General features: G+C 43.2%; 2 protein-coding genes across 2 annotated transcripts; both read right to left on the reverse strand.

The window, feature by feature from the left end:
- Window positions 1–5,098: 5,098 nt before the first annotated feature.
- On the reverse strand, window positions 5,099–10,500 carry LOC104018692 (fatty acid-binding protein 5). Its single transcript, XM_087750876.1, has 4 exons — window positions 10,227–10,500; window positions 7,223–7,395; window positions 6,116–6,220; window positions 5,099–5,994 (listed from the first exon to the last, which is right to left on the reverse strand). The coding sequence occupies exons 1-4, from the start codon at window positions 10,300–10,302 to the stop codon at window positions 5,944–5,946; spliced, it is 405 nt and encodes a 134-aa protein (XP_087607002.1). The 5' UTR covers window positions 10,303–10,500; the 3' UTR covers window positions 5,099–5,943.
- A 12,276-nt stretch (window positions 10,501–22,776) lies between these two features.
- On the reverse strand, window positions 22,777–26,876 carry MRPL53 (mitochondrial ribosomal protein L53). The gene is made up of 3 exons (XM_087750889.1): window positions 26,743–26,876; window positions 25,088–25,200; window positions 22,777–23,354 (listed from the first exon to the last, which is right to left on the reverse strand). Exons 1-3 carry the CDS (start codon window positions 26,829–26,831, stop codon window positions 23,227–23,229), a joined length of 330 nt encoding a protein of 109 aa, XP_087607015.1. The 5' UTR covers window positions 26,832–26,876; the 3' UTR covers window positions 22,777–23,226.
- Between the last annotated feature and the right edge of the window lie 543 nt (window positions 26,877–27,419).

The following is a 27,419-nucleotide window of genomic DNA, read 5'->3' on the forward strand; positions in this document are numbered from 1 at the left end:
TATATGCAATTAAATGTATACAAAGCAAGGTGGTTTAGGAGAATGAGTGGAGATGAGACAATAGAAAGCACGGAGAGCAAATCCCAGTATCAGTTACTGCTTTACATGTTTTGCAAATGGAAAGTATTAATGATATCTTGCCTTAATTGCACTCTGCAATAGGCGTAATTCCTAACCTCTGCTTCACTGGGCTACTTATAGAATTAAATTGCAAAGCCACCACAAGGCCTGGCCATAATTTCTAGAGCAAGGAGTCAGTCTGAGTTGCCTTCAGCTCAACTGTCCATGTACCCAAAGAGCCCTTGTACTCCAGGAGTTTCCAGAAACTCCCTGTCATGGACTCTCTGGTCTCAGTTCAAGGTTGCTGTTGAGGTCAAGAGATGCAGGCTGCCCTATTCTTTATGTTTTCAAATTTGCTGTTCACCCTACAGGACTATACTGGATGGGCCCAGAAGACATCAAGCCACAGCGCAAGAATGCCCCTGGGGTGTGCAGCAGCCATGCACCACCAGCCCAAACTGAAAATTGCACTCAGCCCCTTGATTTTCTGTTGGACACTTGCACTGCAGTGCTCACTACACTGAGATACATACTTAGCTAATGCCTTTTCTGAAGGTAGACTCATTGAATTCAAGCATGAATTTCCGAGGGAACCAGATGCTATGCGTGTGGGAGCAAATGTCCAGTCCTAGATCAGCAGTATGCATGGTCCTCAGAGTGGGATACTTGTCTTCTGGTGTTTAATTTTAGAGTGTACATCTGTGATTAATGACAAATGTGTTATTTATTTTAAAGTCTCAACTGTAATATTTGGGATTCAGTAGATTTTTGCAGGACATAATCTGAAACTGATTCTGGATTGCATTTCTGCTGAAACTTTACATTTCTTCTGAAACTATAATGGACTTCACCCACAAATGTCTCCAGAATATAATTAAGACCATCTGGTAGAGGGAATTGATTTTGGAAACATTTTTGCTGTAAAGGAAGCCAAGTTCACTCTTGGGAGCAGGGTCTCTAATAGTGTTTCCTTTTCCTCCAAAATAACAGTGTGAAGTAAAACCATTCTGGGAAGTGTCAACAAAATCTTAATTTGATGTACAAGGACTGAAAAGCCAAAGCTAGGAGAGCCATGGGACAAAAATGTGTTTACACAGATGCTGGATTGTCTCCAAAACCTATGAAAATAGTGCTAAATCCTCCCAGGGCTGAACAATGGAACCGAAATGAGGCATCAAAGAATAATTAATATATGTTAACAACTCACTATTACACTGTGTGGGATTTTTCTCCCCTACAAGCACAAATAATCAACATAGTGCAAAGGGTTTCTAATCCATGCATTGTGTTAGCACATACTCAGGCAGGGAAGGAGTCACCAACAAGGCTTGATTGGAGCTGACCTCCATTACTGCTTTTATTTTTGTAAAACAACTTTAAGTAGAATACAAGCCCTTTATAAGGCACTTCCTTCATAGAAATGAGTTTAATGCATGAATTTTTCTGTAAAATCTGCAGGTATCTGAGCTGGAGACTGACCCTCTGAAAACTAGCTCAGGCACAGGCTGACACCCCAGGCTGAGCTCCTGGGGCTCCTGGGCTCATGGGCAGGGGTCAGGGGAAGCCCCATGGTCAAGGCCCATTGGGGCCCTGATAAGTACTTACAGGGCACTTATTTTCAGCATCTGACTTTAATAAGAGTTACTTTGAATGGACTGCTTTATGAACAACAGAATATATTGGACATAATACTATATAGAAGTAGATAAGGTTTTTTATTGTTTGCACTCACTAGAATCAACAATACTAGATTTTTAGGTTCTAACCTGAAAAAAAAATAGAGTGCCTATTCAATGATTCATTTTCTTTTTGGATGTTTGAGTCTCGCAGTTAATGTTGCCCAAGTAGCCATTGGCAGAGAAAACTATCTTGCAACACTTGACCTCCACACTTGAAGAAATAATCACTGCCTTTTTTTAGGACAGCTGACAGCTAACAGCTAACAGTGGGATCATAACCTCAGAAAACTGAGAGATTTCCCATCATTGACTTTGTTTTTTAAAAAACTTTGATCTGAAGTGCATGTGTGAGCTAAGGAGGGGAGAGGAAGAGGAAAGGCCAGTATTAATTGCAGAGACTGCAGGCAGAGTAGGATAACAATTTTGAAATAAATCTTATAACCAAACCATAACAGGAAAATCTTTGATAGTCTGAGCATTGTATAGAGCCAGTACGCTCTCCCCAAAGCACAGTGCTGTTTCATTAGTGTTCCTGGAAAGCTCAGGCAAGAGGTTTCCCTAATGTGGTAGAATATCAGATCTAAATTGCTGAACAACTTCATTTTCTACTCCTTTACCCCAGTTCACCACCAAAAAAAACCCTCCAACCCCCCCAAAAAACCCACCTAAAAAAACCAACCAGACAAACAAACCCCCCAAAACCCCCTCCTATGGAAACAGCAGAACTACACCAATTTGAGAAGACAGTGAGATATAGAGGTAGAAATTGGACACTGCTCATGACTTTAAATGTTCATGTGTTGGAGTGGATAAGGAAACTGCTTCTCTTTCAGCAAGTTTTACTGGCAGCTTCAGTTTGCTGAACATGTTTCTTTTATCCCTCCAAAATATTTTCAAAAACATGCACTAAAATTTCACAACAAAACTTGTCTCCTTATTTCATAGTTCTGTAGTATTATAAAGCAGTCCTGGCTGGATAATGTATCATTTCTTCTTTTTCAGTTGTTCTCAGAAGTCTTCTTTTGCCATCTTATATGCTATAGTGAACTACAGAGAATTATTCAAATCTCATGACAATTGGTTATTTTACACTGATGAGAACATTGTGTAAACACACTTCATGAAGAGTAAAACTTTTGGCATGTATAATAGCAAATAGAAGGAATTTGGAAGTGAATTATATTTTCAAGTCTTGAGCATTATAAATCTTGGCTTGCAGTACTACAAAGCAATTGTCGTTTTAAGTGTATGGTCTAATCTAACACAAACAGGTTGCGTATATGGTAGTTCCGTGTCACAGCAGACTTACTTACATTGAAGTTAGTTACCAGCAACACAGGCTGATGCTAACATCAAAATAAAGCAAATAAATATGTGAGCCTAAATAGTTCTGGAGAATTAGCTCTAAAGAATTCCAGTTTCCTGTTGATCTGCATCTTACCATTGGTCAGCTTTTGTGTTTAAGATAACTTCTTATGTGTGCCAAGAGGGCTTAAAATGTTTTTCTTCCATTTAAAGTCAAATAAAGTGTCACTTCCATGTGTAGTCTTTCCATCATCAAAGCACTTTAATGGTCTATCCCCTTCATCAGGCTGCCTATTTTCATGACATTTGTGGAAGAATAATTATCTTTGGGACCTCTAGCCTCTACTTCACATGTGGCTGAAATCAGAGAGCGCGCACACGTAAACACAGACTTTATAAGCCTTGTTTCCAAAGGAAATCACTCTAAAAAGATACTCTTCTGCCTTTTGTTTTACAAGAAGTGATCTCATTGTAATCAAAACGGATGTCCTATAAAAGACATTGGAAGCTTTTTCCATTCAAATGAAGATAAACAATTAACACCACCCAGTATCAGAAGAGTAAACAGGCAGCAGCGAGAGACCAGTGACCCCAAAGATGGCATAACGTCCTGCTTAAAGCAGTAATGCTGTTTCTTTTGGAAGGGAGGCAGGATTTTCATATCATGCTGTGGATTGCTGCACCCATTCTTCTGCTACTATTTAGTATATTTCTGATCATAGACTTATGTCCTGGTTTCGGCTGGGATAGAGTTAGTTTTCTTCCTAGTAGCTGGTAGAGTGCTGTGTTTTGGATTTAGCATGAGAATAATGTTGATAACACACTGATGTTTTAGTTGTTGCTAAGTGGTGCTCACACTGGTCAAGGACTTTTCAGCTTCCCGTGCTCTGCCAGGTGCATAAGAAGATGGGAGGGGGCACAGCCAGGACAGCTGACCCAGACTGGCCAAAGGGCTCTTCCATATCATATGACGTCATGCTCAGTATTTAAACTGGGGGAGTTGGCCGGGGGGCAGCGATCGCTGCTTGGGGATGGGCTGGGCATTGGTCAGTGGGTGGTGAGCAGTTGCATCACTTGTTTTTCCTGGACTTTGTTCCTCTCTCTCTCTCTTTCATCGTTTTTCTTTTCATTACAATTTTTATTATTATTATGTTGATTATGTTTATTTATTTTATTTCAATTATTAAACTGTTCTTATCTCAACCCATGAGTTTTCTTACTTTTGCTCTTCAGATTCTCTCCCCCATCCCACTGTGGGGGAGGGAGAGCAAGCGGCTGTGTGGTGCTTGGTTGCCGACTGGGGTTAAACCACAACATACCAGGTTCCTCATCAGATCAGTTTATTTTCTGTTTCTATTGTTTCTATGGGGAGAGTCCTTCCCCTAATAACAAAAAAAATCTGTTGCTACTGTCCTGTATAAGAAGACAGCATAGATATTCAGGCAGGGTTTACATTAAAGTCAGGAAAAATACTAAATGAAGGTGATATGAAGATTGCCTAACTTAAAAAGGAAGCATTAGGGGACCAGAAAAAATATTTACCTTTATACAGATCATTAAAAAAAAGAAAAACAATTTTAAGAAATATGCTCCAGCTATAAATTCTTTCAGATGGCACAGGTAAAGGGGATGACTCATAAACAGTCAGGAAATTATGAAAAGGATAAATAGTCTAAAATTATGGGAAAAATAATTTTCCATGGTTGATAGGATGACCATAAAAGAACAGACTTTTCTGCTATTACGGTAAGCTCAGTAATATGATAAATGCACTGAGCAGCTAAAATATCAGTAGGGTTGAAGTAGCAATGGATTTTGCAACAACTGATGCTGCAAACTAGAAGCGTGCGATTGTATGATCCCCCAGGCTTCTGAATCTGACAGAAATCTCCCCATCACCTCTTGCCAAACGGTTTCACTTTTAGGACGTTTGTCTGGTGTGACAGAAATTCACCTAAACCTTTTTAATTTTGTCTGATCTGACATCTCTTTGGAAGAATAGTAGCATTGTAGGCTCCGTTTCCCACCCAGTGTAAAAGTAATACTCAAGACACTGATATTTCTGAATATTTATTATGGCACTTTAAAGCATACAAACTTCATTGCTAGGTGTTTCAAGCCAGTTAAAAAAAAAATAAATAAAATGAGGCTTTACGTTTTAGGCAGTATTTCAGTAAACTTTGGTTAAGAATTTTTAGAATATTACTAGACAGGAAATAAGAATTTTGCTAGGAAAACAAAGAGTCTTCTCAAAATAAGGCTTCCTTTCAGTAAAGCATGTATGTGCTTGCTTAAGTTTATCATGTCCACTGGCTCACCAGTATATATTTTTTCAGATAAGAGATTTGTGGGTTTGAAACATGAAAAAACAAACTAACCCCTCAAAATACATTCCTCTACTTAAACACCAACAAAGCTTCTCTCTTACTTATACCCACCCAATTCTATTTTCTTTGTAACAGCAAGTTAGAAACACCTGTAAAGCCTGAACGCTGAATGTTTTTTTCTATTTCAGATTTTACTACCTTAGCAGTTAAGGATGCTGGTCAAAATTCAGCTTGCTATTAACTGTTTGTTGCCATATATTGCATTATCTTGACCTGAAGGCAGTTTGTAGTAGAGCCTAAAACCAAACTGAGTTTTTATAAAACCTCACTTTAAAATTCCACTACAGTAACAACATTTCCACTTCATATATTTGACAATTTTATTTAATAGCCTCATAACTTCAGAATAGTTACATAATAGTTACATCACGGCTTTTAAAAAGGATTGCACTCAGCTACTCAGTCCATTGAAATACTAGAAAACAGGGAAAAGGAAAATACAGAGTGTAAAGGAGCTCTGTCCACTGAACTGAGTTGTTTGTAGCAAGTTCCCACTGAACATGAAGATGTCCTCATGCTTTCTGGTAGACTCTAACACACTTGACACCATTCATGTCACATTCCTAGAAGACAGAGAGATGGATTTATTAATTTGCTTCAGGACAGACTATAAGGAAAAAGCTCTTTTAGAGTTATTTTTCAGGCCAGCAGCACTCAGGGATCAGAAAGCAGGACTGAACTCACCACCACCAATTGTCCATCAACTAGTTTCCGTGTTATTATGGTCTTCTTGCCATCCCATTCCTGCTCCTGAATCAATGACCCATCATCTTTTAAGCTGACAAGGGTCTGAAAGAAGAACCCGAACATCAATATCTTACCCACGACATTTGACAGAGACTGAGGTTTTCTAACACCTTATTCCAAAGGAAAAATTCCCACCCCAGCTCACTCAGTAGTAGTTTTGCCATTGACATCTACAAAGCCAGGATATTATCTTAAATGTTTTATTGATCCTCTTGTTACAGTAGCTCACTGCTTGTTCACTCACTGCTCTGACACATTCCTGCATCAGGCAGACCTTTGACAGCATGCACAATTTCAATTAACAAGAGCAGACGATGTTCTCTGTTCATCTCTTTGTACATGGGCTTTGAGCTTTTGTGTAACGTTTATCTGATCTTGCAATACTATTATCGCAATATGAATGCTAGCGTGTGGCTGGAGGCGGGGGGGGGGGGCGGGGGTGGTGGTACACAGAGAGCGCTCACACAAGGAAGTGAGAGAGACATATTTGAGGGCTTCTTTGTGTTTAACCTCCTTTTGGATGAATATTCTCCCTACTTGGTGCAGAGAGAAGCTCTCTGCCTTCTAAAATTGGAGATTAGGGACTGTGATTCACATGTATGCCTTGTGTGTCTGTTATCCCACTGCACACTGAACCAGGCTCTCTTCTTATGCAAATACGAGCGGAAAGGTTAACCCTAGGGCTGAATTGCCTCTGATTAAACATCAATGGGATTTTTTTTCCACAGGCTTCAAATGAAGTGGCATTTGGCTTTAACATGGATTTAGAGGGCTGTTAGTTTTACTAACACAATGCTTCTGCTACAAATTGAAAACAACAAAATACACAAGACATTATTGGTTTCAGCATATTCCCTCTTTGGAAGTTGCTTAATCCAGGAAAAAAAAAAAAAAAGAATTTATTTCAATGAGACTTACAGTGACAGCTGTTCATGAAATAAAGCATTGTTAGTATGGAGGTCAAAACTGATTTTTAAATAGCGTCTCCATCTGTAAAACACCCAAAGAACTGTGTTTTTTCAGTAGAAAGTCTAGTATACTGACCTGAGTTTTCCTGCCATCTAATGTGTTTTCCTCAAATTTCTCACCAAGCTTGAAGCTGAACTGTGAAGTTTTGAAGGTGCTTTCTGTTTTTACGGTGATTGTGTCCCCATCCTTAATAATGTAAACATCTGGTTTGGCCATGCTTCCCATTTTTCTCATGGCCATACCCACACCTGCAAGGCGAGAGGCACAGGGTGTCACAAAGTCAGTTAAACCCTAAGGCTTAGGGCCACACAAGAATTCAAACACCTAATTCCCATTTAATTAGGCACTTAAGTACACTTGAGAATCAAAGCTCAAGAGCCACAAAGAAAGAGGATGTTTTAAATTATCCACTGATGAGGAAGGAAAAAAAGCCTATTTGCAGCGTTATTCTTTCGCTTCCTCAGGGAGTTAGTTAAAACTATTTTGCCCTGTAGAGGACTCGCAGAGGTCCCAAAACTCAGCGTTGAATTTTTACAAACAGAAATAAACAATAAACAGGAAAACAAGCACAAAAGCTTAAACTAATATAAAATCATTCCCTTCAAGTTCTGAACACTTTAAAAATTCTACAGATGATTTTTAGTTGACAGATTAATCCACCTGCATATTTATTTCAACTTACTCAAGAGATACTCTTCCATCGCTCTGTACACAATTGCAAACACGCAGTTTTTAATATAAGTTTATCTTCTACATCCTGTATCCAAAGCATGGACTTGTGAATTAGAAAACCACTACCATGCAAATCAGTGCTTACGCACGCACACACACACAAAAAGGACCCGTGAGAGAAATGAGCTTTGCAAATGACTGAAAATTCATCATCTGGATGAGCAGCCCTCAAAACCCTTCAGCAAAAAAGATTCACCCTGCCTCATCTCAGCCCCTGCATGCACCGTTTGGGTGGTTTGCTTGAGTCTTTTTGATCTGAAGGCCGAAGATAGGAATAAGAGGGTAGTCAGGCAACAAACATGAATCCATCAAACTGGAAAGTGCGGATCCAAACCAAGAATTTATAAGCAACCAGATGGAGCAGGAAGTGCCACCAAGTCAGTGAGTGCCTGGGCTCTGCAGATGGTGTAGTTAGAAAAGGTTGTCACGTAAGGACACAGCACTCCCCCGGAGTGTACAGGATACCCGGGTGAGGGCTGAATCCACAAAGCAAAGATTGCAGTTTGGGAGGTGGAAATAACAAAGTACTTCCCAGCCACTGCTTCTCCAGACTCAACTGAGATTCCAGGACTAAGCCTTAAGCTTGAGACTGCAGAGCAAAAACCGGTCCTCCTCAGTCCAGCTTTTCTGACCAGAATTGGAAATTATTGTCACAGTGACCCCCACCCACCCACCCTTTTCCCATCATCCAGTCCAGAGTAATCAGTGAGTTATCTGATCAGCTACGCCTTGGAATCCAACTAAACAGAGATAAGCCGCCGCGTATGTTTTCCATATGGCAAGGAGCGAAATTCAAACTTCTTTATCCTCGAATGTTCTTTTAGACAGACAGCAGAATCTGCAGAATCTCATTTATGGTGCATCAATAGGATCAAAGGCAGAGAGTTTCCTAAGCAGTCAGCGAGGGTGACATCCAATAAAGGACTGGCTCCTAAAATATGACTTGGAGTAAATTTAATTGCCTAAATTGCAATTGTAAAAAGGAAAAGTGACTCTTTTAAAATTGCGATCTAAAAACAAACAAACAACACTCAGTTGCTGCCTACACATGGGAGGTGCTCTGCAGTTGCAGCACTTATTTTCTACTTTGAACTTGCAGTTTGGCATATGCCTAGCCCTGGCTGTTAGACGTGAACGCCGTGGCATCCTAATCCGTGGCTGAACTGAGCTGAGCTTGAAATTCTTGAATATCCTCCACCCAAGTCTCCCAAAGGGCTCAGTCCAGAAGGCTTTCTCACATCATAACTACGACATATTGTCAGGCCTCTCACAAAATGCAATTACAGCCACCGCTGTCTGCAGAGTGTAAATGCAGTGATGCCTTTTGTATTTTACATGAAGAGTGGAAGACCTAAATTCCTTCCTCTCCTCCCTCCAAAGACATTCATGGCCGCATCCTTCACCTCATGAGAAAGTATCCTAGCTTTCAGCAGTGAATAAATTGCAGAAAATGATAGCTCCTGGGCTACACAGACACTGCAAGGTGTCTATCACCCGCTGGCCAGGATGCTCACAGGGCGGTGGTAAATCTGAACTTGCAGAGGAGGCTCCTGGTATTAGGTCTGTTCTTGATTCAGTAACTCCGTGTTGTAAAACGTACAGCAACCTGGAAGTGGGGATAACAAGCCAGGACTATCCCCTGAGACAAGGGTGCTAACCACAGAATACAAACAGCCCCTGGCAGTGCAGTCAGCTGCCGGTTACCCACAGGCAGCCGATCCAGTTTGGCTTTCTCCTGAGGAGACACCCAAGGTGACTTCACGGGAAGGCAGCCCAGGCTCAGCAGGTCTGTGTGCGGCCACCCCGGGCGCTGCCAGCCCGGCCGGGCCCCGGCAGCAGCGCTGCCGTGCAGCCTCCACCGCCCGCCGCCGCCTCCCCGGCCGGGGCCCCAGCGCCGGTCCCGCCGCCCCGGGCTGCCCGGGCTCCCCGCCCCGGGGCATTACCCGGAAAAGGAGGAGCAAACCGGCCTAATCGCAGCCGGGCTGATGGCACCGGTTGATAATCTGGGGTGCTGCCGGTGGGAGCGGGCGGCCGGGCCGCAGGGAAGGCGCAGCACGGTGCGGCGGGAATGCGCCTACTGGCGCCGGCACCTGCCTCCCGGCGATTACGGTGCAAAAAGGGTTGCCGACATCTTTAGGACGCGGAGCCGGAGGCGGCAGCTATCCCGGGAGGAAGGGTCTGCTCCCGGCCGGCGCTCCCTCCCCGGTGCCGCACCCCGGAGCATCCCGGCATCACCCCCCGCCGCCGCCGCCGCCGCCCAGCTCCGGGGCCGCGCCCGCCGCGGACCTTGGACAGAGCCTCGCCGGCCGGCGGCTCCATCCCCCCCTGGCCCCCGCCGGCTCCTTACCCAGCTCCTTCATATACTCCTCGAAGCCCTCGCTGGAGACGAGGCACCATTTGCCTAAAAACGCATCGATGGCCATGGCGGCGGCGGCGGCGCTGGGGCTGGCGGTGTCCCTGGGGAAGCGCGGAGGCAGGAGGACGGGCTGCAGCGGGGCCGCCGCCGCTTTTATAGCGGGGCCGGCGACATGTGCTGCCGGGGAGAGCCAATGGGGCGCCCGCCGCGCCCCGGCCCCTTCCCCGCCGAGCCCCCGCCCGGCGAGTCCCGCCCGCGGCGGCGACGGCAAGAGCGGGCACGCCGCGCCGCTGCCCGCCCTCCTCCCGCACACGCACACGCACTGACACACGCAGACACTCTCTGCACCCCGGGCCCGCAGCTCCCCGCTGCGCCCAGAAACCGTGGGACACCGGCGGAGCCATCCCGCCAAGGGATGTCGCAGCCTGAAGGCTTCTTCGGACACAAACAAGCACCCGGCACCTACTGCGGTGAAAGAGTCCAGTGCGCTGTGCTCTGGCACCCATGTGGTCCTGAAACCAGACTCCAGGATTTGGGCTCCAAGCAATTTTTTGCTGTCCGAATCCTAAATTATGCCATTTATTATGAATCACGCTTTTTATGGGTAATTCAGGAACAAGCAAGCATGGGGCATCATGTGGCACAGAGACAGAGCAATAAGGAGCCAACATCCCAAAACGATTTATCGGGTTTGGTTGCAGGCCCTCCCAGCATCCCCCCAAGTCCCGGTGGTACATCCCATAATACTGAACTCCAGCAATTCATAGCTTGCTGCTGACCTGGGAGCAGACCTGTTACATACACACAGTGATCAGGTAGCAAACAAGATCAATCAGAATCCAGAACTAATGGAGGTACCTGTAGGACGCCGGAAAAATCAAAGTCTGAATGCAGCCTCATGCTTTAGCACTGGAAAAATGCAGAATTGGTGCCTTGGTTTTAGTCCCTATTGAACTGTGATGTCCTAAATCCTACTTCTTAAAGGCAAACACAGCAGTTGCCACTGCTGCACACTCGCGCAGGCATACCGTCATAAAATATACGCCGTTATCAGGCCCCGTGAGGGCTGGGCCAATCTTTTGTCAAATTCTGTCAGGTGAGCAGAGAGCTTTACTGTCACATTCTGTGAGAAAGCTGCTATTTCTGTCACAACAGAAATCCCAGTTCTAATGTACCCTCAAGATTTGTTTCCACCATCAGCATTATGCCAATCTCTGCCTCTTTTGGTCTTGTGTCAGACTGGCTGAAACCCAGAGCTACTTTCTCCTCACCAGAAAAATAGAAACCCAAAGACATGCCTAGTGCCTGGAGTTTTTTGATGCAGTAGCTGTGGCTATGTTTCTTTGCTAGTACTTTTGTGGAGGAGTTTGAGATTGAGGTGTCAAAACCAGAGAAGACAGCAAGGTCTCTGCTGGTTCCAGCATTTCACATGAGAAGGTGCCTTGAATCCAAATGTTACGGTGCAAGGAGGATTCTCCCCTTTACGCTTTGCAGTGATGCAACTTAATAGAGCTAAACTGAATCAGTTTGAAGGTTCAATACTTTCTAGAAAAGGTCAGATTTGTCATACACTAAGTAATCAGCTCATTTTTCAACTGAGATTTAAAAAAAAAAAATCCTTCCGTTTAACTATCCATCCCTACTGAGCTGCCTTTAATTACCTTCCACTTCTCTGACTATATGTTTGCTTTTAATATGTAAACAATGCTATAGCGTCTTCTCATAAGGCAGCAAGCCACGTTGCTTTTTTTGTCATTAAGCAGGTACACTGAAAGACAAGACTTTCAACTTTCTTCCACTTTTATCTTTTTTTTTTTTTTTGGTCTTGCACAAGAGGCTTTGGAGTAAATTTTAAATTAGGCTGATGTTTACTACCTAATTCATGGTAGCAGAACCAAAATGCCGTCTGTCCTGTAGTTCTTTTCTGGCTGGTTACAGAAAGGATAAATGAAAAGCAATTAGATTAGAGACCAAATTGAATCATCCTTCAGGAATCAGGAAGCCTTGTAAAATGGGGACAATTTCTAGAAACAGAAATTTTGCCTTTACTCCATGCATGCCAGCAAAGAATTTCGGATCCCCATTTCTGCAGTGCTGCCTGCAGATGTCTTATGATATGCAAATAGTATTCAGGTATAAGTGCTGATAATGCAGCAGAAGATGTAAAATCCACTATTTCCATCTAGTGGTGAGACAGTATTCCTGGATCTGAAGTACATGGAGATCCAGCTACCTACCTGTACAGAACATTGCTATGTTTTTGAATCCTCCCACAAGTCATTTGTTTTTATTTATTCTCCTTACAAATTTTTCAGGTCTAGGCATGTAAATTCATAGAAGACATAACAAGAAAAGAGAATCTTATCTCCCTTTTCTGAAATGCAGACTGTTAGGATACAGTGAAAGATCTCTCTGAATTTTTACAAAAGTCTAATGTTTTGCAAATTAATCCCATGATATAGATTACTGGCTGTGGTAATGTCAAAGCCACATCTCAAAACTTCTTTGAAACAGGATAGTGCTGAAATTTGTGGTATCGCACATAGCAAATAAAGTAACTAGAGGGACCAGAGATGTATCCTTCTGGGTAAGCTACAAGCAGACTGGGCTACAAAATATATCGTTTTTTTACGATGTCCGTACAGTGTATATATTGGTCAAATATTTCAAAGGTGAGGGAATGCAGCTCCCTACTTTGGGAGTCAAAATAAAATGGTCAGATATTCAGAGATGCTTGGGCCATGGGGCTCTGCCTCTATAAATCCCAATTCCTGCCTGGTTTCAGGCTGACATCACGGTCAGATGTGTTTTGTGTGTGTAGTCTCCTCTTCTCTCTACATATACCCAAAGAGAAGCAGCAAATATGTGTATTCATAGGGAAAGCATTCAGTTCCTATGCCGCATATTACTGTTTCAGCACAGACAGCTGAAGTTCTCTGAAGTTTTGCTCATTTCCACGTTAGACTATACATTGTCCAAGAGAAGGAGAATCAAATTTACAATATGAGAGGTGTCAGTTTTTCCGTGGAAATTAGCTGCACGGAAAGCACGTAGCCACAGTTAGGAGCAACCACCACCTTGGCAGCTTGGGCCTGCCAGAGTGAATGTTTTCCCGAGGTAGTCAAACCCTTGCATCCCGTAGGAGGGGAGGGTATTACAGTCCTTCATTACCAAGTGCAAAGAAAAGGACCAAGGCAAAAGAGTGCACAGAGAGCTTCGTTCTACTCCTTTGGGCAAGTATGCGTTGTGCAGTGATGCTTCGTCTGACGTGAGAGTTGGGAAGCTGTGGCCAGCAGTGTTTGAGGTTTCTCTTCACGTAGCCATAGCGTTACCCACTGCATGCAAGCCAAGCCATATTTTGTCTTTCGAAGTCATAATACCTGCTGCTTGGGCAGGGCAGAGCACCACCACCTCCTCATCTGCAACATATCGCTGATCAAGTTGCACAGGTGGTGTAACTTTTTCCCTAGACCTTTACTCATTAAACTGCCCATACGTTTAACTTGGAAGGAGCCCAATCTGATAGCGCTATACTTTGCTTTACTGTGTAAAAGGGAGGATCTCGCTTTCCTTCTAGCATACAGACATATCGTGTATATATAGTACCTTCTCTAATTGGTAGGCTTCTTCTAGACAAGATTACCTCTTAAGAAAGCCTTAAAAAACTGCCAGGAAAATTGGGCACCACAGCCCACATTTTACTCTTCAGCCTATCCCCAGCTGTGAAAAAAATTAAAGCAGTCCATGAATAATAGTTACTCACCCCCAAGGCATGGATGAGAAAAATTGCATAGGTAGCACAGCTTTGTTTCTGTTTCCTTGTTATACAAGTGTGGTTTTCCCTTCCCAGCCATGTCATCACCAGGCAGACATGATGAAACACGTGCTATGGTTGCATAGCTGGCCTAGGTAAGCTTTACTCCTGTTCAGGAGCTCTTCGCTTGGGCAATACTAGACCAGGGATTATGAAGCAACACATGAACCTACAAGTTTTCATTTGTATGTCAATATGCATAAGATCTTCTAGCGTATTGGCATGTCATTACCTCTGAGCTAAAAGAGCTGGGCATAGCCTCTGTTTTGTCAATGGGCTTTTGCATGATACATCTCAGTTTTCAAGTCAAAACAAAGCCATCTTACTCTCCAGCACGGCTGAGTCTAAGGAGCACGGATCCAATGAGCTCTTGCTCTGGATCTGGTCACTGCTGCCTCTGCTCCGGGTGGCCGGCTGCCGGGGACGGGCAGGCTCACGTGTGCCCGCGTTCGGTGCCGAGCCTGCCAGAGCCCCGATCCTTGCTGATGCCACAGAGCATTACTATAATGCAATTAACACGCCGGCAGCCTCAGCATATGTCCTGTACGCTGTCAGCAGCATGTTCAAAGCAAGTTTAAAGGGAAATGCTTACATCGAGGGCAAAGTTTACTGTGGCAATGGTGTGACAGCTCACCAGTTGTACCCTGCCTAAATGACAGGAGGGAAAGCTCCAGAGCCTACAGTGACCAGAAAGAGCACATCAGGCTTCATTTTCCTCGTTCCAGACAAAAATGACCTGATGTCAGTTCCAGCCCAGCTCACAGTGACTGCAGATATACGAGCATGTGTCTAACTTTGGAAGCTTTTTAAAACCCTCTTTATTTAGCAGCAGTATCTACCCTGAATGGCAAACATCCACACATATTAGCATAAAAATATTTTTATTTATCTTCAGAATTTGATAATCAGCATAGTCATTACAAGGTTAAAAAAGAGATCAGGATGACTACAAATTGTCCATAGCTGTAGCTTTAGCACAGAAAAGGCCTTTGATCTGCATAAAACAAAAGCGTATTAGCAGGGGATACCTGCTCACAGAGGAGACTTTCAGAAAGATAATACTCTGGCGTGGCTTTTTAGAAACCTCAGATGTACAAAAAATTATCCCAAAGCTCTATAAATAAAGCCAAATAAAACCCTCGACTTTGTCCTTTCTAGGTGGTCTGGAACAATAAGGACATAACGGCAAGGACAAGGAATGGCAAAATGATTTGGAATAAATAATGACAAAAGAAATATTTCTACCAATGATGAGTAATTAGCCTATGAAATTTAGAATCACAAATTACAGATGTGTCCACTGGGTTTTGGAAGGGGTGTATAAAGATTTAGCATTATTTTTTTGATTGCATATTATAAGTAGAGTTTCATTACTAAGGATATTAATCGACCACTGTGAAGGTAACCTCAGGAAAAAGGTTTAATTTATAGTTATAACGATTACACTACTTTTCATCCTCAGGATGTCACCAAAGAGAGCATGACAGCTATAGAAATCTGGAGGGCAGAGCCTGACACTGGTCCTCTACAGAAGAAGGGTCTTCTCAGCGTGATGTGGACACCAACACCTTTCCCAGCAGCACTGGAGTGAGAGGGACCGCAACTGCTGCTCTTCATGTTGCGCAAAACCCTCTCATAAGGTGTTAGGCATATGTGTAGCCGGTCTGCCAGATCAGGGCTCACAAGGGACTTCATCCTGGGGTGACAGGGGCGTAGGTGTGAAATAGATCCTCGGGGCCCTGTTGGTGAAGGATAGCTTTTGCCAAAAATCACAAGTCTCCTCACACCTGCACGCAGCGGGAAGAGACAGAGTCTCCGGGGTGTCGCTCAAGCATTAGCTTCCAGTTCTGACTCACCTTTCAGAAGAGACCTCCTCTTTCACAGACTGTTGAAGAACCTAGAGAAAACCATTTGGAAGTTAATGCTATTTTTTACTATTATTCCATTCCCATTGCCAACACACTAAGTTTGCCAAGCATGTTGACTACATGACTCGTGTTCAAAGGATCTTCTAAGAAAGTTCTTGCCTCTGGCATCTCAGGCAACCATGCAGGACCGACAGGTATTCTCCAGTTTGCTCTTCTAGACTTGAAAAGCCTCATGGTGTTTGGGTTTACATCCTTGATTCCTTCTCAAGATGTGACCTTGCGTATCTAACATCTAGGCCAGAGAAAATCCATAAGGAGGTAAGAAATTAAATTGCAGTTCCCTGATTTTTCCTATGCTTCTGCCACAAGATAGTTTCTGGTACTGATTCTGGCACTTTTTCTTTTATGTGCAGCTTGACTTGACACTGACCTAGCTATGTGAAGGAAAGGAAGAATTAATAATCTGATTCTTAAATTTGCCATTTCCAGTAAATACTTTGAAATTCATTTGAGAAGTGGATTTTGAAGACAAGTTCTATAAAGCCCCACCTAGAAAAAGAGACTTTAAAAACTCCATGAAAATAATTATTGTTTCTTTTATTCGTGCAAGTGATTTGAACCACTCAGATTCACCAGTAATGAAAAGCCAATTCAGTGAATCTGTGCAAGAATTGTGTTTGAGATGACAAGTTTGCTGGCTTTGCATGCTGACCATGCTATTTTTACAGTAAGGCTGGTCTTTGACTCCTTGCTAAAAAAGGGTGGAGAAGTCAAAAGAAACAGAGAAGTAGTGCCTGAGCAAGGAAGGAACCTGCTGCTTTGCCTCCTGCCTGTCCCCTGAACTTCCTGCAGGGATTGCCAGTCTGAGTTGTGAAAACCTGCACATGAAGGACTCCTCTTCCCCAGGTTTTGCTCCTATTGACTGAGCATTCCCTTCACAAACAGATCTGCTGGTCCACTTTTCCAGCTACTTTGTCTTAAAAGAAATGTTCTTTTCGTATGTAAGCAAGTCAAACTTGCCTCATCCAGTGAAGCACAATGCAGAGATCTCCTTTAATATGCTATTAACCTCTGCTGACAACACTGCCAGTAAGTAAGAGACTGCTTTAAGTCAAGCAGAGTCTCTACGCTCGCCTTAACCCTGCTTTCAAGCACCACTTTGAAACTTAACGAGGCACGATCAAAACAGGTCAGCAACTCCTTTGCCCTCACACCTCTAACATCTATCCCTGGGCACAGCCTTAGTTTTGTGAAATCTTGAGAAGGCCAGCTCAATGTAAAGACAATTTGTTGTTAAGTTAAAGATGATCAGAAGCAAAGTAGCACCTCTTACCGTTCGTGCTGCTCTGCCCCGATGTTTCTCAGCATACAGAGCGAGGTTGAGCGGGAAGAGGAGAACAAGTAGTCGTCTACCAGGAGCAAAGCACCTTGGCTGCTTGAAGCTACTGCAAGCTCTTAGCAGATGATAAAAAATGCTCAGAAAAGTGACTCGGGCCTTCCGGGGAGAAAAGGTGAGACTGGATGAGATCAAATAGTACCAGGAAGGAAAAAGGCTATTACACCAGGAGAAGGAGAAGGGAGGGAAGTGCAGCTGGGAGAGGGACTGCTGATACGTGTCCTGTCAGTCTGAAGGTGGCTCCAAACCACTCAGTGGAGAAGCAGGGCCCGGCATCCAGGGAAAATGGTTGCGCATTTAGTTGATGAGGTGGGCAGTAAGCCAGCAATTCTTAAACTGCAAGGGGTGTGTACACCTGCACAGGGAGAGCACGCACACAGAAGATATAAATTTGTGAGTAAAAGTCTTAAGAAGTGCTAAATACAGTCCAAGGATATTTACTTTTTTTTTTTTTTTTGGCTTCCTTACACCATATAAACTCCTTGGTCATTCAAAATTCATATATAGTAGAGGTGAAGAACTAGGCAAAGCCAACCAAAACTAATGCATTCTTCCACATCCAACAGGGCAATTTTCTTACTTGTGGGCAATTTTCTGAAATTAGTAGATGACACCTTTTGCATGTTCACAAACAGCAAAAACGTATTAGATGATTGCAACATTTTCAAAATAATTGAGATTTAAAGCATCTTCCACTCCTCAAGTGGGGTTTGCACAGCAATACTGTATTTCACTCAGCTTTTTCTACAACGTGTAGCACGAAATTGCCCGAATTGTGAGCCCTGCAAACAACAAAGAACAGAATTTGCACTGGCATGCATGAACTGCCTCTGATAGCATGTTTCTACTTGTCTCTACCTTGCAAGAAAGGCATCGGAACATTGCAATTTTGTACTTATTCAGGCCAGCTAATAGTTAAAATTTGCTGTGAAAATGTTCGCTAACACTGCTGCTCCTGGTTGAAATCTTTAATAAAGATACCATTATCTTTTTCTAAAAGCAATGCTGCAGATATTTAAAAAGGGAGTACCCTGAGCAGCTAATGTTATCTGAATGGCACATTCATCTGTTTCAGGACTATTTTCCCTATGCATTGACAAGAACTTCTAAATAAACAGGTATTTGTACGATAAAGAGGTCTAAGATTATTCTAATCATTGTTTTAAATCTCCAGGTATTAGAGATCTGGACATTTTAACGTCATCACCTGCTATCAGGCACCCTACATGGACGTGGTGTTTGTATTTAGTTAATCTTAGTGTTTTTAGGGCCTGTTCCAGTTCCTTTTATATTTAGGCAAGCACCCACATTTTAGGTGGGGTATAGTAATCAAGATTAGTGTGCTAGAGAATAATAACATGCAAAGTCAATGCTCACTCAGCCCTGCTTTGTTCTGCATGACTGACCTTAATACCCTCTCCATCCACAGCCCTAGACTGTGCATGTCAGGAAGATGTCAGAGCAGCAGGTCGCTTGGCTTTGTTTCAGTCAATCAGCAGCAGAAATTGATACCGTATGAACAGCTTGCAGCAAAGTTATCTAAATGCTTAGAGAAGAAATTCATTAAAGATTATCTTCGACATACTTGAAAAATAAATTAGTACCTTTATCTACATGGTACAGGGAGAGCAATTTTCTACATATTAGCATAATAATCACCAGAGGAGTACCTCCTTGCCCATATTGCTTGTTTCTATCACTTCGATATCTTGTAGTCTTAAGAATGCACATTTTTAGCTTTATTGTTCTGTCCTGTATGTTTTCCTTTATACCTTACATATTCAAATCCTAGTCATTACTTCTTTTTCATGCACAAAACGTATCAGAGTTTTACCACTGCAAATTGCAGCTACCGGCACACACAGCAAAAGCAGCATCAGCTAACGTCTCACCCACTGAATTGTCAGTCGTCTCTCAACAGCTACATTACAGGCCTTTGGCCTAACCTAAGTAAAAAGGCTGGACATCTCTGGGTTCAAATGAAAGCCCCTAGTAAGAGCATGTCTTTACAGAGCAGGATGCCTATCCATGCAACTAAAGAAAAAAAAAAAACACCTTACTTCAACAGTGAAGAGGATTTATTTTGGGTCTAAAAAGCCTGAAATAGGATCTTCATTTTTCTCCCTTTTCTCTTCATAAATATAAACCCCAATCTTGGGCCAATATAAACACTATAGAAACTTAATATTACTTAACCCCTATTTTACTCTTTAAGTGCTTACAGATTGCTAATTGTTTAAGATGGACGTAAGTGCTTCACATTTAAACACATTTTACACACTGACATTGTTGTACAAACTGTCAAAGAAAAAACTAAAACAAAAAAATCACAAAAATCACTGATATATTACAGTAAAAGGGCTTTTGAGCATATGTATACATGAAAGTCAAAGAAGCGTACCCCCACTGATGAGCAAAACTGGCAAACTGGTAACAACGGTCGAGGAGAAGGCTGAGGTACTCAACAACTTCTTTGCCTGAGTCTTCACTGGCAACCTCTCCTCCCACACCTCTTGAGTGGATGGACCACAAGGCAGGGACTGGGGGAGCAAAGTCCCTCCCACTGTAAGAGAAGATCAGGTTCGTGACCACCTGAGGAACCTGAACATACGTAAGTCTGTGGGACCTGATGAGATGCATCCCAGAGCCCTGAGGGAATTGGCTGATGTAGTTGCCAAGTCACTCTCCATGATATTTGAAAAGCCACGGCAGTCAGGTGAAGTCCCTGGGGACTGGAAAATGGGAAACATTGCACCCATTTTTAAAAAGGGTAGAAAGGAGGACCCTGGGAACTACCGACCTGTCAGCCTCACCTCTGTGCCTGGGAAGGTCATGGAACAGAGCCTCCTAGCAACTATGCTAAGGCACATGGAGGACAGGGAGGTGATTAGGGACAGCCAGCACGGCTTCACCAAGGGCAAGTCCTGCCTGACCAACCTAGTGGCCTTCTACAATAGTGACTACATCAGTGGACAAGGCAAGAGCTACGGATGTCATCTACCTGGACTTCTGTCAGGCCTTTGACACAGTCCCCTACAACATTCTTCTCTCTAAATAGGAGAGAGACGGATTTGATGGGTGGACTGTGCAGTGGATAAGGAATTGGTTGGATGGTCGCATCCAGAAGGTAGTGGTCAACAGCTCTATGTCCAGATGGAGACTGGTGACAAGTGGTGTCCCTCAGGGGTCTGTATTGGGTCCAGTGCTGTTCAATATCTTCATGAACGACACACACAGTGGGATCGAGTGCACCCTCAGCAAGTTTGCAGATGACACCAAGCTGAGTGGTGCAGTTGACAGGCCTGAGGGATGGGACTTGGACAAGCTTGAGAAGTGGTCCCATGTGAACCTCATGAGGTTCAACAAGGCCAAGTGCAAGGTCCTGCACCTGGGTTGGGGCAATCCCCGGTATCAATACAGACTGGTGGATGAAGGGATTGAGAACAGCCCTGAGAAGAAGGGCTTGGGGTTACTGCTGGAAGAAAAGCTGGACATAAACCAGCAATGTGCTCTTGCAGCCCAGAAAGCCAACCGTATCCTGGGCTGCATCAAAAGCAGCGTGGCCAGCAGGTCGAGGGAGGTGATTCTGCCCCTCTACTACTGCTCTGGTGAGACCCCAGCTGGAGTACTACATCCAGCTCTGGGGTCCTCAGCACAGGAAGGACATGGACCTGTGGGAGCAGGTCCAGAGGAGGGCCACAAAAATCATCAGAGGGATGGAGCACCTCTCCTATGAAGAAAGGCTGAGAGAGTTGGGGTTGTTCAGCCTGGAGAAGAGAAGGCTGCAGGGAGACCTTATAGCAGCCTTCCAGTACTTAAAGGGGGCGTACAAGAAAGATGGGGACAAACTTTCTAGCAGGATCTGTTGCAACAGGACAAGGGGTAATGGTTTTAAACTAAAAGAAGGTAGATTCAGACTAGATATAAGGAAGAAATTTTTTACGATGAGGGTGGTGAAACACTGGCACAGGTTGCCCAGAGAGGTGGTAGATGCCCCATCTCTGGAAACCCTCAAGGCCAGGTTGGACGGGGCTCTAAGCAACCTGATCTAGCTGTAGATGTCCCTGCCAATTGCAGGGGCGTTGGACTAGATGACCTTTAAAGGTCCCTTCCAACCAATGCAAACTATGATTCTACGATTAACTGGGGAATGAATAATTCTGCAGTGTTTCCACTTGAACAATTCTAACTTCCCCTGTAAGGCTTCTTCAGGTAAAGTCATGCTATACGATGTTCTTCTAATCTGGGGAAGAAAAAAAAAAAAAAGAAACCAAAACTGTCCTTTGAACAGCCTTATTTCTATTTGGTCCCCTTTCTAGGATACTCTTCTAGCTTGACAGGATTTTAAATCCTCTCAAACCGTTTTGTAACTCCTCCACTGGAAGGGAGCTCAGCACTCTGAAACCACTCGGAAGAGTTGGTGGCCTAATAAAAAAAAGAATAACAGACTGCAGAGAAGGTATTCATCCCAGACTAAGTCATTCACATCTATTGTTCCCATGTCTCAATTTCATTGACCCATCTGCCCCAGTCATCTTATCTCGCTCTCTTTTTTTTGTTGCAAACACACGGAGGAGGCCACCATAAAATATCATCAAACGTCTTTAGCACAGCTCTGATTCTCCAACATAAGCTATCACCTTGACTTCAGCATCCTGGTGAAGAAGTTGCAAAGAACTAGCTTGACAGTGCTATTTAAAACAATGTTGCTTTCAGAAAGGACAGCGTCCATTTACAAATCTCGGCAAAAGTAAGGTAGAACTAGTTTCAGATTTGTGCCCTAAATCTGCTGCCAAATTAACTTTGGAAATATATGTACTACAATTTTATAGAAGTCGGTCATCTGATTAAGAACAGGTAGAACTAATGCCCTGCAATTTTCAAAACTTTAATTACATTTTCATTATGAATTGAACTAGAACAAAACCGATGTACATGAAATACATGTGCAGTTGACACCTTCACCTGCACAGCCTGAGGAGAGATCAGCCCCTGCAAACTCACAGAGCTCTGCAATACAGTTGAGACACCTAAGCATGCACTTTAATAAATAATAGGGCTGGGCATAGGGCTATAAACACCAAATAAAGTTCTCCCTTTGATCTTTATAAAATATTTAATGAAATCTCCCAAAAGTGAGTGACAAAAATATTACAAAACTGAACTTCAAAGATAGCCCTTTTCTCCAATTGTCAACAAATCCCCCTAACTTACCTTTCCCTTTGAGCTAAACTTAGCTACTTTTATGCAGGATGAGTAGCTCTACTGTGTGTTCACAGTCCCATTACCTTGTTACTTTAATTGCTGAGCGAAATTTATATTTAGCAAATTTCACACTTTCTTGAAAAAGAGTGGAAGAAAATGGCAGGGACTTAGCAACAGATGTGTTACAAACATAGTGTTACAAAATCCGCTTTTGTATTTGCAGTCCCTCAGCTAAGTCAATGATGAATACTTTAAAAGTTTTCTTCAAATTTTTGTATTTAATGATTTTCAAAAATAATAACCACTCTAATAATATTTTCCATTCCACTGTATAGAAATTTTGTAGGAAATAATGTCTAAAGAGATTTGTCTTCACTGTAATATTAATTTAATAGCTAATGTGCATTATTTACATTTATATGCAAATACATGTGATATTAGTCCGACATGCAGACGACTGAGAGGCAGCTGCATGGAAAGACACATTCATGCATCTTAAGCCACTCTGACCCGCTAGTGTTAGAAGATTTGTTGTTTTCCTTCAGGTGAAGAGAGGGAACATTTAAATGTTTTGTTCTGCTGCATGTTAAACTGGTCAGTGTTTTGGCCACCTCTCTCTTTCAGATTTTGTTGCATAGGAGAAAAGCCTTCTGTGCAGCCTGCTGTTTTTAACACATGTAAATGCAAACACAATTGTTTTTCTGTTCTTCAAGGACTCTTCTTCTTGCTTTTCTGTTCTTCCTTAAGCTCTTTTGCATTACATCTGGACCCCAATGCTGTTAACATTTCTATTGTTGTCAAGTTGGCTCCCTTCATTATCAATCGCTCTCCATCAGCTGTAAAGGGAAAAAAAATTGACAAGTCACAAAGTCAAAGTCACAATTACTTTAGTGTGCAGTTCTGTTTTGTATATATAAACCCAAATACCCTGTTCATCTTGTCTGATTAGAAAGTACTCCACTTACCAAGAAATCTGATTATGCACCACCAGCAAACAAATGTATTACACTGCACACAATACATGTAATTTTCACTTTTGTATTGCATTATTGAAAAATCTCAAACATTTGTCTAGATATACCTATAGTAAGAGCACATATTTGATGAGAATGGCTCATACTATGCCCTCAAAGTCATCTAACAGAAGGCACAGAAGGCACTGGAAGGCATAATTTCCACACATGGCTCAGCATTTTAGCAGCATGTTGTCTATGGTCCGTTTAACTTACTTCTTTAGCCAAAACAACAAATTGGTTTACACAATCTGGTGATTATAATGTAAAAAAGTAGAGAGCACTAGGATTTCTAAAATTCTGACAGAAATTATTTTAAAACAGGGAGGAGACAGTACAAGTTAAGTATTGTACCTAAGTTAATTATTTATTTTTGCAAGATTTGCAAATACAAAAGCCACACTCAAACACATATAATGCAACACCATGCATGTCATCCAAGTTCCAGTCCCATGTTTGCCAACTACAAGGGCTGCAAACTCTTCACTTGGAAAGTAATCAGCTCTTAGAAAACGAAGAGTTCAGAGCTGTAGCTCTTGGCATTAGCGAAATAAATTGTTTTGGTTTTACACTGTGAAAAACATGAAGCTTTACTGCTTAAGTCTTAATACATCACAGTTAGAGACAAAGATAGGAAAGGCAGAGGCAGGGAGGAAGGGAGAAAAAAGCAATTTCAACAGTGAAATAACTAGACTTTCCTAAGCAAAATGAAGTACATTCAACACTCTTGACATTTCTACTGATTCAGTAAATATATTCCCATACTTGATAGGAAGTTTAAAGAAAAGGAGGTAGCGAGAATCAATAATAATGAAAACTTTATTGGGCTACATGACATATTGGTCCATTACAGCACAGCAGGAAAGAAGATGCAGCCAGAGAAAAGGACAAAAGCAGATTAGAGCCATCTGTTCACGGCCTAGAATCTGGGCCGCTTCCAGAACTGATGAAATTTCCACCATCAGTTCCCTGCCTGCTCACTATACCCTCAAAGGAAACCAAGAAATTTGTTGTACATCAGTTGACCTCATTCTACAAGTCCATCTGCACATGTATGGTCTTACCCATATGAGCAGTTCCTTCAAACTGCATACTAAGTTACTCAGTTGCATAAGCAACTAAAGGTATTCAACTTCTCTGTTCTCAAGACTGAGATACCTCCACCACAGATAACATTAAAAAAATTACAGAAAGTGAACATTCTTACATGCAACCAGAGCTACACTACTTCCCTGGAGTGGTACCTGACTGCAAGGTCACACAAATATGTCACTACAAAAGTAGACTCAACCCTAAAGTTAAGTCAGTTCTTTGATCTAAGATCCACTAGATCTAACTGTAGTACTAAGACATACATACATATTTATCTAGACATCGGGCTGTTAGTGACTCCCTCTTCCTTGTTTCCTCCCAGCTGCACAACACCTAGCTATGGACTAGAACCAGAAAAAAGTAACAACAGTAAAAAAAAAAAATCACAGAGAAGGCAGTAACATCATAACAACACAAATGCAGAAGGTCTTCTTTTTTGTCAAGATTAAAAATGAACTCCTTACCAAACATAACATCTACAAGTGGTTCAGACCCATCATGTCTCACATCAGCAGTCACTTCACAGTTTCTATTAGTGGCCTGGATTTTTTTATGGTTTATACATCCAAGAAATTGTCTGAAAATATATTTGGAAAGATAGTAAGTATGTTGTAGATAGAAATTTTAGTAAATATATTTCTAAAACCAATTTGAGTATCTTGATATTGCTGGGCAACAAAAGTACAAACAAAATAGGATTTGTATTTAATAATTTCAGACAGGTACTTCTTATGAGATAATCACTCTTAAAAATCCAAATGGATAGTGCTTATATGCTAACATGTAAAAAGCATACCAAAGAATTTTGCAACAGTTCAGTGTACGCACTTTCTGCATTTCTCTCAGCTGGGTTAGTAACAATAATAAAAAAAAATCAGGAAAGTAATTTTCATTTTATACACCAGTTGCTTGCCAATGTTTTATTGTTTGGGCTTGAGACAGCATTTATTTATTTAACATCATCGGTCTCCTGCAGATTTCTGAAATGCGTCACGGCTACTTGACATTCTGGCAGCTTAAAGACATTCTAAGTTAAGTCGTGTTACTAAGTTCATTTCAAAATTAGATGTGTCTGTAAAGCTATTGCAAAATGACATTTTACCGTTGTTTGGTGCAGAACTTACATCACTCAAGAAGCGTAATTACTTAGATTTCTCCAACAGTTAATTACCAAGATAGAGCAGCAGCTTTTGCTCCCCATCTCTCTCCCATTACCAGCATTTGAACTAGTGACTACAGACCCTCACCTACAGGCTCAGCAACGGAGAAGGGCATCTCCCTGGGTGGTTTGGTAAAGCTAAATGCACACGCCTACATGCAAGAGTCTACGCATAGGCACAGAGATCCTCCAAAAATCATCACAGAACGAACACTGTGTGCATCCTGATAACACCATAAACAGAGCCCTTGCGACAAACGCAGCATTTTCTCATTCTGAAACGTTAAGGTTCTGCCTAGGCTAAGCTATGAAGCCCTGATAAATGCAGGTCTTCAAAGACCGAGATCATGAACGCTAAAGTACAGCGGATGCAGAAGTTTGGGAAAACGAGGTTCTTCGCCAGAGAGGGAACACCAGATGCTGCCATTTCCCTCATGATTTGCTCCCAGACCGTCTTACTTTTGCTGGCTACAGCGACAGCGAGTCAGGGAGCCCTGCAGCGACAGCCGCTTTAACGGCTTCGTGTTGCCTCTGCCACTGCCGCGACCCGGGCAGCAGCCGGCCGGGGCGGCCGCTCCCCCGCTCCTCGGGGACCCTCCGCGCTTCCACGGGCAGAGGGGAGCAGGCCTGTGCCCCGCGCCCCGCCGCAGAGCCCAGGCACAGCGAGGGGCACAGGCCGCACTGCGAGCACACAGATCCCCAGCCTCTACCCCCCCGAATAAATAAAATTAAAGGCAAAAAGCCCAGCCCTCGCACCTGCCGTGAAACGCACAGAACCCACGCCCCGGGCGTAGGAAGGGCGTTGGGTGGCTTACAGGTAGGCGAGCCCGGCCAAGGCCTCCCCGCCGGGCGCAGGCCCGACAGCCAGAGCATGCCCAGGCCGCCGCGGGACCGGGACCGGGGCCGGGGCCGGGGCCGGGGCCGGGGCCGGGGCCGGCGCTGCCCCCGCAGCCCCCTCACCTCGTGCTCTCCACGTTGGACTCGAAGGGGCAGAAGCGGACCACGATACTCTTCACCGGCCGCAGCACCACCCGGATCCTGGACGCCATCTTCTTTCCGTCCTCTACTACAGCTCCCAGCAGCCCCCTTGCAGAGGCGGGAAATGGAGGCGGGCGTGCCGTCCGCCCCGCCGGCCCCTGGGAAATGTAGTCCGCGGCGGCCTCCCGGCGCCTCCCCGGGCTCTGTAACACAGTAGACACAGTTAGGAAAAAAAAAAAAGTCACACTTTTGACATAAAATTGACACAAAAGACCGCCTCTGGGCTCTGCAGCAGAAGTAGCAGGCCCTTGTGCCGTTAAGACTTGCATGCAGGAGGCAGAGGGCATGGGGTAACACTTGTGGGAAGCTGTAGTACGTAGTATCCATAAACTTAAGAAGCAAGGTTGGGCTTGTTTTCTTTATGTCAAATCTACCACTATGACATCACAGCTTTTGATGTCTTCCAGAAGTAGTTTATTTAATACAAGTGAATAGACAAGGATATTAATGAGGATCAGTAAGGAGCAGCCGATATGGCTAAGGATAAATTAGAGGCAATATTTTGCAATAGATCAGGCCGAAGAGAGACTCGTAAGGGGCAATGCTCCTGGGAGTGAATCCGTTTTTTGTTCTGGCGGGTGAGTTGCACACCTAGCCTT

Source organism: Nipponia nippon, unplaced genomic scaffold, assembly GCF_047370975.1.
Source record: "Nipponia nippon isolate SJK-2023a ecotype South Korea unplaced genomic scaffold, ASM4737097v1 scaffold_1, whole genome shotgun sequence".
NCBI lineage: Eukaryota > Metazoa > Chordata > Aves > Pelecaniformes > Threskiornithidae > Nipponia > Nipponia nippon.

Excerpts from the sequence above, each read along its gene's own strand:
- LOC104018692 (XM_087750876.1), bottom strand. The coding sequence starts at position 10,302 with ATGGCCATCGATGCGTTTTTAGGCAAATGGTGCCTCGTCTCCAGCGAG. Across the intron at positions 6,221-7,222 it reads TAGATGGCAGGAAAACTCAG|ACCCTTGTCAGCTTAAAAGA; the intron begins GTCAGTATACTA and ends TTCTTCTTTCAG. Across the intron at positions 5,995-6,115 it reads TTGATGGACAATTGGTGGTG|GAATGTGACATGAATGGTGT; the intron begins GTGAGTTCAGTC and ends TCTGTCTTCTAG.
- MRPL53 (XM_087750889.1), bottom strand. The coding sequence starts at position 26,831 with ATGGCGTCCAGGATCCGGGTGGTGCTGCGGCCGGTGAAGAGTATCGTG. Across the intron at positions 25,201-26,742 it reads TCCAACGTGGAGAGCACGAG|ACAATTTCTTGGATGTATAA; the intron begins GTGAGGGGGCTG and ends ATATATTTTCAG. Across the intron at positions 23,355-25,087 it reads ACTTGTAGATGTTATGTTTG|CTGATGGAGAGCGATTGATA; the intron begins GTAAGGAGTTCA and ends TTCCCTTTACAG.